Source organism: Mesoplodon bidens (assembly GCF_964165515.1).
Source record: "Mesoplodon bidens genome assembly, chromosome: 6".
NCBI classification, from domain to species: domain Eukaryota; kingdom Metazoa; phylum Chordata; class Mammalia; order Artiodactyla; family Ziphiidae; genus Mesoplodon; species Mesoplodon bidens.
In genome coordinates this window covers 8,451,329-8,464,213 of record NC_138162.1, presented here as the reverse complement: position 1 = coordinate 8,464,213, position 12,885 = coordinate 8,451,329, and the positions used below count along the sequence as shown (strand labels likewise).

Sequence of the window (12,885 nt, the reverse complement as noted above, 5' to 3'; positions counted from 1 at the left end):
ATGTATATTTTCCTAGAAAATTTCCATTTCACTGAAGTTTTTGGTAATAGTCGCATAGTCGCACATGGTATTCTCTCACACTTTAAAAAATCTCTTTTCTGCTTAGCAGTTATATTTTCTTTATTATCACTCTGTGTATTTGTGTTTGTCTTTGATTTTTATTTATTTCTTTATTTTATTGAAATATAATTGATTTACATTATTGTGTTAGTTTCAGGTGTACAGCAAAGTGATTCAGTTATATATATGTGTATATATACACATTTATGTATATACAGTATATATATATTTTTTCAGATTCTTTTTCATTATAAGTTATTACGAGATATTGAATATAGTTCCCTGTGCTATACAGTAAGTCCTTGTTGTTTATCGATTTTATACATAGTAGTGTGTATCTGTTAATCCCAAAGTCCTAATTTATAAAAATATGGAATGCTTCACAAATTTGCATGTCATCCTTGCTTAGGGGCCATGCTAATCTTATCTGAATCATTCTAGTTTTAGTATACATGCTGCCGAAGTGAGCACTCTTTGCTTTTTAGAATCAGACTTGCTGGCCATCTCTTGGATGTGTTTATCAATTCTACTGCCTTTCTAAATCTGTAATTTCTGCTCTGATCTTTTATTGACTCCTCCCCCCTGCTTTCCTTGGGTGTATTTCATTGTTCTTTTTGTACCTTCTAGCAGTTAATGCTTTAGTTCATTGTTTTTATTCTTTCTTATTTAATGATGAAATCGTTTAAGGATATGAATTTTCCTGTAAATACAGCATCTATTGCATTATCTGTTTTGATAGGTACTGTTTTCGTTGATGTCTGGATAGTGTCCAATTTTAGTTTTCTTACTTGAGTTTTTTCAGATGTATATTTTAAAATTTCCCACTTTTTTATCCTTTTGACACTAATTTCTCATTTAGTTGCACTATACTAAAAAAATCATCTGTATAGTTTCTGTTTTGCAGAATTTATTCATGCTTGCTTTTATCCAATATTTGATCAGCTTTTAAAACTTTAATAGATTTTCTTAAAAGGTATGTATTCTCTGTTTGTACCTTGATAAATTCAGTATATGTCTATTAAATCATGCTTATTAATTTTATTATTTGATTCCTCTGTAATTCCTTACTATTTCTTGCCTTGACCTAGCAGAGAGAAATATACTAAAATCCCCCATTATAATTATAATTTTAGAATCTCCATCTATTTATAAGAGTTTTGTTTTATAATGAGTGTCTATAATTATTATATTTTGGGGGTGAGTAGATCTAGCTATCCATGTACCATAACTTTTTTAATGATATTTTTTTCCTAAGTTCTACCATCTGATTTTATTATTCCCTCACCATTTTCTCCCCAACTTACCATGAATATTTTTAACTTTGCCTTTCTTTTTCAGGATTATCTTATTGTATTTATTGTATTGTTTTATTTTATTATCTCTTGCAGCTAGTTGGATTTCATTTGTATTTCCAATCCTTGAGCCTTTCTTCCTGTAATAGAGGAGTGTAGCCCATTGATATTTATTGTAATTGTCTGTGCTGTTCTCTCCAATGACCTCTATGAGGTGTTCCAAACTCCCCGTTATCCACTTCCTCATTTTACCCCTCTCCCTCACTCCATCCTTTAGGAGTGCAGATCCGGACTGATCAGATAAAAAATATCTTACTGGTCACTGAACTCCTGGGTAGGCAGAGCGCTTGCAAAGGTCAGAGCACATGTGGGAATGTCCTTTTTGGACATTTCTCCTGAAGAATAACAAAGGGCCAGGTATACTCCTGTGTGAGGAGACTGCCTGACTCCCTCCTCTCTGCTGGCTTTGGAGGGGTGAGCTCTCAGATTGCCTTGCTCTCTACTTTGTTTCTAAACCTTTCGGGCTGGTCTGCAGTAAATAAAGGCATTCTCTAGTTGTGGTCTAGCTCATTAGTAGGGGACCTTACCAGAGGGTAGTTGGTCTACGGAATGATTTGGTTGGCCTTGGGTTCTCTGCCCAAAGACCATCTTAATAACACCCCAGTCCATTATTCCTTGCATTTTTCTCTCAGGTATGTTCTCTGTGTTTTTGATAATCATTTTCCTCTATTTATCTCAAACTGATATTCTAATCTACTCTTTTGGGGGTATTTTCTTCTCAGTATCTAATTTTGAATTCACTATGGTCACTGTGAAATGTGGTCTACATTTCAAAATTCAGAAACCATGCTTTTACATCAGAAAGCTGATCACAGATTGTTCCATATTCATAGATCAAGTATCCTCCCAAATTATTACAATTAGTGATGACCTAAAATTTCCTTGTGCTTTTTGTAGTAAATTATATTTCCTAGAACATTTGCTCGTATACCTCAAGTCAGTTTCCACATTTTAAATTATGGACTTGTCATAGGTTTAATGATTTTTTTCTTTGTTCTTCCTTGTAGGGTATGTTATAGGGTATATAGTTGGCTTAGAACATCAAAATGCAGTTAAAAACAAGTGTATTTCTCTGTCACATCGAGCCAAGCATTTTAAGTTGTTGGGTGGCTGTGCCCCACACATTCAGGCTTGGGATGAACCCACTGTCTTCAGTATGGACTTCGAGGTCTCTCTGGTCATTGAGGTTTAACCAGTGGAGGGAAAGAGCACGTCTGGGGGCACCTCCCCTCTCTAAAGGGCTGGGATCCCTGCATGCCACTGGGACATTGACCCACCTGCAAGTGGGGATATGAAGTCAAATGGCCACCTTGAGGGAACTGTGGTCTAGCCATATGTCCGGCTACAATTCCATTACTATGGAAGATGGTGAGAATGGATTTTGGCGGCAACCAGAACTCTGTACCACGTGGAAAGAGTCGGAGGAGAGGACTTCTTGGTTGTGCAGTACTGGACATTTAGATGGGTTCTAGTAGACATTGTGTCATTCCTGAGTCAAATCTCCTTCCAACAAAGGGAAGAGTTTATAGATTTTTAATAGTTTTAATTGGCCAGATCAAAGGCTTATGAGGAATAATAGAAAGAAAACTACTGATAGAAACAGTTTCTCTGCTGTGTTAAAAGGATATTTTTTTCCTGGAGTGTTATTTTTTTCAACCCCTCATTCACTAGAGCACTGTCCCCTTTCACATCAGGTGGTGTACCAGTCCTCATCAGCACCAGCCTCCACGGCACCCTCTGGTTTATTTAGCCAGCTGCCCGAGCCAGCTGGGGGTTGGGGAGGTGTGGGGCAGCGGAGCTCTGGGGCTGCCATTCCACTTGCCAGTGAGAGTCACTTCCCCAGTGTGACTGGTAGGTCTCCTTCCCACCTACTGCCCGAATACCACCCCCTCACCTCAGACAGCCCTTGCCAGCATGAGCTCAGCAGTGTTAGTTTGACCTTAGTTGGACTAAGTTACTACTCAGGCTACCTTTCCCTTGCAAATGGTGATTCAGGTGATTTGGTCTGTCCTTCACCTTGGTCTTTCTTTCATCGTAGACCTGGTAGAATCTCTTTGAAATTTCTTGGGTGAGTAATGAACCTTCTTGCTTTCTGGGGCTAGAGTAGATCTTTCTCCCAGTCTCATATCCCTTTGGTCATTTCCACAGGGATTTGGCATTCATCTGTTCATGGATTTCTTGTGTAATAAATATTTAGTGAGTATCAATACTATGTCAGGCAGTGAGCATAGCTCTGGGGAGGCAGTGGTGAGAAAACCATCGTCTTCCTGGAGCTTCTCAATGAGAGTGGAGGGGGTGCATGAGGAGAGACGGGCATGAATCAGGTGATGGCACAAAGGAATGGCATTCAGGACCCTGAGGCCCTCTCTGAGACTTGCAGTGGGAGCTTTTCCCAGGCAGTGAGGTCAAGGAAGGTGTCTGAGCAATGGGAGCTGTGGTGGAACTGAATGATAAGGAGTTCACGAGGGGAAGTGGGGAGAGGAAGACCTTCCAGGTGAGGGGGTCCTGTGCGTGCACGTCCCCTGGTGGGAAGGAGGGGGATGCCAGGATAGAGATGGGACAATAGAGATGGGATTGTGGGACAATCAGATTCGCAGTTGCCAGAATCCCCTGCGCTTTGATGTGAAGAGTGGTTTGGAGAGAAGTGATGGTGGGTGGATGCACAGGCCAGTGAGGAGATGGTTGCAGTCACCCAGGGGAGAGATGACAGTGACCTGATGGAGATGGTGGTGGTGGCGATGGTGACGGTGATAGAGTTAAACGTGTTAGACTAAGGCAGGAGTTCAGGGTCTTCATGGGTTTGTGATTATAGTTCAGAGGAAGCTAAGTTCTTTCTAACCATCAAATCATTAGACATGTCCTTCCTTTCTTCTTTTTGAACCTTTCAATCAAGGTAAGCGATAAACTTCTTGCTCTAATCTCAGCAAAGGAAGAGGGAATCATAGCCTGTGCCTAGCAGTGTCTGGAATATAGTCCACCACTATTTATACTTGTTATGTGAATGAATGACTGAATCAGTGAATGATGGTCAGTCTTCTCCCAAGCCTTTGATTCCTTGATGAGACTGGCTCTAGTGAGGACTGTATCTACCAACCTCTAATACAGGGATGTGTGTGTCACCCTCTCTCTTTATACGCCTATGGCAGACATTAGTAATTGATTGCGGCTCCTGGCAACAATGTGTGACAGAACACATGGAGTATCACCAACCAGGGAAACCTTTCTCAGTCTTGGTGTCCAGAGGTAGATCTGATACCGTGTGACCCAAAGCGCCCACCATACTCTGCCATGTGGCTCAAAGTCCCCAAGCAAACAGACACTCATGCAGGACATTCCCAGGGCTTAGAGATCACCTCGCAGGAGCTGAGCGCAAAGGTCAGACCTCTTTTTTGGGCAAATTAAATCCTTTGCTACGTAGCCTCTGTTGCCCATCTTCAGTCTATCAACAGTGTAATGATCTGATGATATAAAAGCTAAACATATACATAAAAATCTTCTTTGTAATTGTTTTTAGAAATGATTTTGCAGGATATAGGTTAGGTATACATATAAGTTAGGACCTTATCATGGACATTCCATGGAGGAGGGTTAAGTAGGGTAGTGGTCAGATGAGGATAACAGGCTTCTGGCGTCTGACTGCCTGTGTTCACATCCCAGGCCCACCACTGACTTAGATGTAACCTTGCCTAGTTATTTAACCTTTCTCTGCCTCAGTTTCGTCACTCATCAACGAGAGTAATGATAGTACCTACTTTGGGTTGTTTTTATGAGAATTAAATGAGATAACACATGTTAAGGCCAGAGGAGTACATGGCATGTAGAAGCGCTCAATAAATATCAGATACTATTATTTTTGTATTTATCGCGGGAAAAGTTTATCAATCTTTTTCAAACAGTTTTCCTTAGGGAAAGTTGTAGAGTTTTTCCCTGACATTTTTCCATTTATTTTCACACTTTCACATCTCTGAAACACGAGTGAAACTATGAGATAATCATTCTTAAGACATTGTGTGTCATTTTCCTGGGTAGGACTTGAGAAGTGCCCCTCTGGGCACGTGTGTTCTAATGGGATTTCTGGGATCTGGAAATTGTTGGCAGCTCTGCAAATCTGTGGGCAGGTCTCAAAGGTTAAAAAAAAGACGTGGCATTTTCCTACGTTGCTACTGAGAAATCTCGAAGATTTAGGAGAAAGTAAGTTAAATCTTGAGTCAGCGATTTTAGGACTGATGCACCAAGCACTGATTTCTGTTTACCTCATCTCTTTTTAGCACCGAGCTCCTTGAATGGAGCCTGCCTATTTGCAAGCATCGCATTGCTGGAGCTAAAATACAGTCTGGCAGCCTTGGAAGGGACTAACTGGCCTTTTGGAAACTGTTTGAAACTGAATGAAGCACAAGAGCTTTCTGTGATGTTAGTAGAGCCTTGAGTTTCTGCCAGCCATTAATTGTTTTTTAGGCTTTCCTGTGAAGGCAGCTGAACTTGAGACTTGGCTTTCGGTGTTGCCATCTGTGAGCTACGCTTGTCCACGTGCGACGTGGGTTAAGCTTGTGGGGAGCGTCACCTCAGTGCTTCAGTATTGGAATATGTTCAAATTTAGATTTGATGCTTTTGTTTTCCACTCTTATGGGTTAGGTGTTCCTCACTCTTCAGCTTCCTAAAGACTGTGGGGCCCACCTGTACGAGGGCGTGGCTGATAGAGCTTCCAAGAGACTGTTAGCTCTAGGCTGGGCCCTCCAGCTCTCACTGGATTTGACTTACTCATAGGCAGATACGGACAGATGGAAGGGGCATTGCAAATGGTGACCCAGCTTCCTAACTGAGTGCTCTTTTGTCCCCCAGCTTATTTCTAGTGATGCCGATGGAGCCATCCAAAGGGCTGGAAGGTTCAGAGTGGAAAACGGCTCTTCAGATGAGGTAAGGAAGTCTGTATCATCACCAAGCACACAATCATGGTGCCTGTGATACAGCCGTGAGCAGCTTGTGATCCTCTTTTCCACAGAACACCTGCCTAAATGGAGCCCAGGAAGGGGTCAGAAGGGCTCTTCAGAGTTTTGCTTGAAGCAAACAGGAAGGGAAAGTGCCATCATTCTCTGTATGGAAGGTGCTATTAATAGAGTGACGCGTACCCTTTGAAAGATCTGTAATAAAGCCAGGTAGACACATGAAGGTGGTCTGCCAGCAATGGGACCAAAAGACAAATTCACAGCCACAGCACCCTTTGTGAATGGCCCCTGGAACCCTAGCTCTTACCCTTTGCCAGGCTTGTAGGCTTGGAACTGCCGTGTGAGCAATGTCGGGGTCCAGGAGAGAGATGCAAAATATTACTGTGATTATAAGATGCCGTCTTTATTCAGAGGAGACACCAAGAAAGGAGGCCATTCCTGTCTGCCACTGCTTGGGCCCAAGCCCTCTTTCTGGGCTCTGCTGGTCATCCTCGCCATAGGCCACAGGGACTCACCTTGCTGGCCTTTCTTTGTTAAATCTTCCACTGCCCGCTCCATCCCTTGGGGTCTACCCCCAGAACTGCTGAGTGCTACCTAAGCCCCCCAGTTTTTTCTTCCTTGCTGCTTCTCTGAGAGGCAGCCCATTGCAGTGCTTCAGCACCCCCAGCTTTGGCATCAGGCAAGCCTGGGCTCAAGTTCCAGCTCCCCCACCTCCTAGCTGTGTGACCCTAGGCAAGTAATCAGCCTTTCTGAAGCCCAGATTCTTCATCTCTAAGGAGGAAACGGTCTTGGGATTATCGAGAGGATTCAGTGAGCTAAGCTCTTAAAGCTATTAGCGCTCTGCCCAGTGTATAGTGAGAGTTCAGTGAGTGAGAGCTGTAATAGTAATAATGGTTGTTGTTGTTCCCATAAGTGGTGCTGTATGGCCAGCCTTGCCCTCCTGACCACTTCCTTAATCACCTTCTTGGTGATGGGCTATGGATTTAACTTGAAAGCCACAGCATTCAGGAAGTTGTTGCTCATCTTCACCTTTGCCTTAACTTAGCAAAGCCCTTCACCCAGACGTGGTAACCTCACCATTGCTGTGAGGCAAAGGGGGCAGTCCCACCTTGGGCTGGACCCCTGAATAGGTGCCCACATACTTCTTATCCAGAATAATGTCAACTGACCTTCATAGAAGAAAGAACTCCCAGGGAAATTTGCTTCTGAAGCTTGGAAACAGCCCTCCCCAAATGGTCCTGCTCCTGAGACAAGACAGTCTTATCCTCACAGACTCAAGCAGCCAAGGGTGTCCCAGGAGCTAAGTCAGGAGCAGAAGCATCGAGTCCTCATCCTCCAGTGCTCAGAAAGCTAGCAGCTGCCAGGCCGAGTATCTACTTTGAGCACCTAAGTACCGAAGATACCAGAGGTTGCTGTACCTCAACACATCTTTCTGCTACCAAAATTTTTCAGAACTTCAGCCCAGCCCGAAATGAACAAACTGTACTGGCTTTCCCCACCCCCACATAAGCACAACTCTGGCCCCTGCCAAAACCAGTGTCTAGAGGAAATCCACAACTCCCCAGAAAAACATAAATGGAGCCTTCATGCAGTCCTAGGATCACCACGCACTTTGGTTATCAAACACTCCTGCCTGGCCCTGTCACCTGGCCATGCCACATGCCAGAGGACAAGGTCAGGGACTGGAAATCACCTTTGGCGGATCATGGGCAACAGTGGCTCCAGAGTCAGGCTGCTGGGGTTCAAATCATGGCCCCGCAACTCACCAACAGTGTGGCCATGGGCGGTTCACTTAACACCTTTAGAACCATTTGGTGGAGTTACTGATTTAACAAATCCTTGTGGTCTGTTGCATTCAAAACACAGTCCTGTCTCAGATTGCTTCTGTGGGCTCAAATACTGTTTTAAACTTTGTTTCCACCAAAGCCACCGAGCATGAGTGCTCCATTGGAGCACCTTGGCTGGGTTTATATCCATGGTCTTCAGTTAAAAGCTCTGGCCAGTGCCAGCGCCCAGCCTGGTGTAAGACCGTGGAGGAACATGAGACCCAGAGGAAAAAAAACCTGGCTTGCTCTGAGTTTGTTAAAGCAGTTAGTGCATTAGAAGGCTCAACACGCTGCTTGAAGTTTTTCAAACCCATGAACAAATTGCAAAGCAATTTCATTACTGAGTTATTTTTCCTTTTATCGTTGCATTGATACAGTATGGATACTAGACCCTTATCAGATATATGATTTGCCAAAATTTTCTCCCATTCCTTAGGTTGTATTCTCACTTTCTTGATTGTGTGCCTTGAAGCATAAAAGTTTCTTAATTTGCTAATATCTAGCTCATCTATCTTGTCTTCTGTTGCTTGTGCTTCTCCTATGGTATCTAAGAAACCATTGCCTAACCCAGGGCTGCTTGGTCACTTTTTAGAGTTTACTCTTCCCTTCGGATAATGTCAAATTTGTCTTTTATTTCTTTAAACATAGTCAGTATAATGGTTTTATTATCTGTGACTGATAATTCCAATATGTGAGGGTTTTTGTGGCCCTCTGTTAGATTTTTCTCCTGGCATATTCTCATGGTGTACTGTGCTCCTCTGTGTGCTTGGCTGCCTGATTGTGTGCTGTTTGTTGTTCTTGAAGATGACTTTTTTAGGAATAATATAAGGCTTAGGATGTGTTGCCTTTTGGTACAGAGTGTGATCCTGTGATTTGTAATAAGAAATACATATTTGGTCTTCGTACCTCCTCCTGGCACAGAGCTCCTAAAACCCTTGGAATTTTCTAGGTAATGAGAGTGATCATGGTGTCTTTTGTTATGTTAATAAGTGATTTCTGGAAAGCCCTTAAGTTTCCTAAGGATGGGGGCTGGTCACCAGAGAAACCAACCACGTGATTAGAGGGTTAGCGCTTCAGTCCAACCCCAGCCTCCTGGGAGGGGAGAGGGGCTGGAGAGTGAGTTCAATCCCCAAAGGCCAATGATTTAATCAGTCGTGCCTATGGGATGCAGCCTCCATAAGAACTTGAGAGGGCAGCGTTTAGAGAGCTTCCAGATGGGTGAACACCTGGAGATTCCAGAAGAGTGGCCGGCTCCGAGAGCATGGGCACTCCACACCCCCTCCCACATCCACATACCTTGCCCCATGCATCTCTTCCATCTGGCTGTTCCTGAGTTATATCCTTTTATAATAAACTAGTAATCTAAGTAGTCAAGTGTTTCTCTGAGGTCTGTGCTCTAGCAAATTAATCGAACCCAAGGAGAGGGTCATGGGAACCTTCAAGCTATAGCCAGTTGATCAGAAGCACAGGTGACCACCAGGATTTACAGTTTGCAGCAGAAGTTGCAGACGTCAGAAGCAGTCTTGTAGGACTGAGCCCTTAGCCTGTGGGATCCGACACTGTCTCCAGGTAGACAGTGTCAGAATTGAGTTGAATTACAGGACACCCAGGTGGTGTCGGAGAATTGCTTGGTGGTGTGGGGGGAAACCACATATTAGAATTGGTGTCAGAATCAGAGGGAGGGTTTGCATTTGCTTTTGCCAGACACCTTTAAACTAAAGTCCCAGCTTGAAATAAACCCTTTAAGCCAAGATACAGGATGGAGCTGCAACTTTACATGAAGGCTGGCTTGTGGTCACAGCACCTCAGAGACACTCCTCCACTCAGTACTGTGGCAGGCTTCCTTGGAGTCTTTGGGGTAAAGGTGGTCTCTTCCAGTTCACTCTTTTCTTGAATGTGTAACCCTTTGGGGGTCCCAGCTTAATGTGGGGTGGGTCTCCTATAGACCTACCTACTTCAGTGGATCCTGGGGGTTTGATTCTTTGCCCTCTTGCCTCTTGAGGTCACCAAAACCCAAGAGTAATTTTGCCAGGATCGATAGATGTCTTCAAGCTAAAGAGAATTTCCATGCTCCACTTACCTCTCCGGGTTCCCACTTGCCTTTGTTTTGACTGGTAATTCCTTACTATCTTGTAAGCTCTCCAGTGCTTTTAAGGAGATGACTTTAATATTTGTCTAATGCTTTTAGTTTCTTCAGTGGGAGGTTTGGTCGAATAACCTAGCTCACCATTACCAAAAACATAAGTTACATCAGGAGCGCTATTCCTATAATACATCAAGTCATTCATTCAACCCACACGCAGGATCACTTCTCGGTGCCAGACAGGCTGAGCGCTGGTGATGCGGGAATGAATAAGACTGCTGACTGCTAGGGTCCCTGCCCCCGTGGGCTCACAGACAGGCAGGAGAGTGGTCAATAAATAACACAGATACATAAGACGATTGCAAATTTTGGTAACTCCTGTGGAGAAAACACACACGGGGCGTGTCATAAGGACGTCACGGTGAGGCCCAGGCTCTGAGCAGTGCTTCTCAGACTGTGTGTGGTGAAGGGCCTGCTTTTTTAGTTCCAATCTGTTGCAGGACTCTCTGTGGTCCTACGACGACGTATGACCGGTTTGCAGCACCCACTCATACAACTCACTACCAAAATCAGTAACATCCGGATTGGTCTGGGTTCTGTTTAGGGAAGCTAAGCCCCCAAGACTCGCTCTCCACTGCTGTCTACTTCATCACAGACTGTAAGCAGATCAGCACCCACCCGTGGACCGCACCTCCCTGCCGTAGAGTTCATCTAGGCCCATCCTCCACCCGTGGACCGCACCTTCCTGCCGTAGACTTCATCTAGGCCCATCCTCCACCCGTGGACCACACCTCCCTGCCGTAGACTTCATCTAGGCCCATCCTCCACCCGTGGACCACACCTCCCTGCCGTAGACTTCATCTAGGCCCATCCTCCACCCGTGGACCACACCTCCCTGCCGTAGACTTCATCTAGGCCCATCCTCCACCCGTGGACCGCACCTCCCTGCCGTAGACTTCATCTAGGCCCATCCTCCACCCGTGGACCACACCTCCCTGCCGTAGACTTCATCTAGGCCCATCCTCCACCCGTGGACCACACCTCCCTGCCGTAGAGTTCATCTAGGCCCATCCTCCACCCGTGGACCACACCTCCCTGCCGTAGAGTTCATCTAGGCCCATCCTCCACCCGTGGACCACACCTCCCTGCCGTAGAGTTCATCTAGGCCCATCCTCCACCCGTGGACCACACCTCCCTGCCGTAGAGTTCATCTAGGCCCATCCTCCACCCAAGGCATGAACCCCTGCAACAACTTTGCCAACAGTTAGCTCCTCTGTCCCTGCCTGAATATATCTCCAGTGATGGGAAACTTGCTCCCCCCTTGATAGGGTTTTTCCTCGGGACACCAACCAGTTCCATCACCAGCTAAGTCCCCTACAATTCCGTTCAATCCTGACCGGAACCACCTGGAGCTAGCGTCAGACTCCACTGGTTTCAGGCTCAGTTCCACACGCTGCCCTCACTTCAGACACCGGTGGCAAATGTCAGGTCCCTAGGGTACCCACACATCCGTCTAACTGGGCTACAAAGTTAGGGGTTCCCATAACCCCCGTCCTCGGGTTCAGTAATTCACTGAAATGACTCACAGAACTCTGGAAAGCACTTTACTTACCATACCCATTTATTACAAAGGATACAACTTGGGAACAGCAAATGGAAGAGATGCAGAGGGCAAGGGATGGGGGATGGGGGCACAGAGCTCCCCTGCCCTCTTTGGGTGCACCACCCTCCCAGCACCTTGATATAGTCACCAACCCAGAAGCTCACATGGGTATGGTTGATTCATTCATTCAATCTCCAGCCCCTCTCCCCTCCCGAAAGGTTGCAGGGTGGGGCTGAAAGTGCCAAGCTTCTAATCAAGCTTGATCTTTCTAGCTACCGGCCCCATCCTGAAGCTAGCTAGGGGCCCACCACGAGTTGCCTCATTGGAGCAAAAGATGCTCCTGTCACCCTTATGTCTCAGGAAATGCCAAGGGTTTTAGGAGTTCTGTGCCAAGAGCCAGAGACAAAGCCGAAATATAAATTTCCCATTATACCACAGCCCTAAAGTTACTTCCATTTTTCGGCATCTCTCATTGCTAGAAAGTTTTTTTTATTGAACAGAACTCATCTGTCTATATTTTCCACTCAGAGTTTCTATTTATGGTTTCTGGAGCCCATAGTGTAAGGCTGAGCCTTCTTCAGCATGATAGACCTTCAAGCTTTCCAAGACATCTGCTGTTTTTCTCCTAAGACATGGACTCAGTTCCACTTATCATCACACTCCCTGCTGCTCCTTGGACACATGTGAGGTGGTTTATGGACCTTTTAGGTGGAAGTGCTCGGAATGAACACCTGGCCCCAGGTGCCCCTCACGGCCACAGAGTGAGGCCGGCTCATCCCCTTCCTTGCTGTGCACACACTCCTCTTTTCATGAAGCCCAAGGACTCATTACGAACCTACGATATGCTACCCCCAACTCCAGTCTTTTTCACGTGTGCTGTTATTTAGCTGTGAGGCAACATCATGGTATAGTGGAGACAGTTTTGGAGTCAAGCAAACCTGGGTTCAGACCTCAGCTCTACCACTTACCAGTTTATGACTCAATGTCACGGAGCCTCAATCTCCTACTGGGTAAAAAA

The 12,885-nt window shown here is 45.2% G+C and overlaps 1 protein-coding gene across 1 annotated transcript in view; it reads left to right on the top strand.

The window, feature by feature from the left end:
* Window positions 1–12,885, top strand: part of GARNL3 (GTPase activating Rap/RanGAP domain like 3) — a 154,277-nt gene that overhangs the window by 62,901 nt on the left and 78,491 nt on the right. The window contains exon 4 of the mRNA XM_081237472.1: window positions 6,252–6,326. Within this exon, the coding sequence (XP_081093598.1) occupies window positions 6,252–6,326 (75 nt within the window). The remainder of the gene's footprint in view (window positions 1–6,251; window positions 6,327–12,885) is intronic.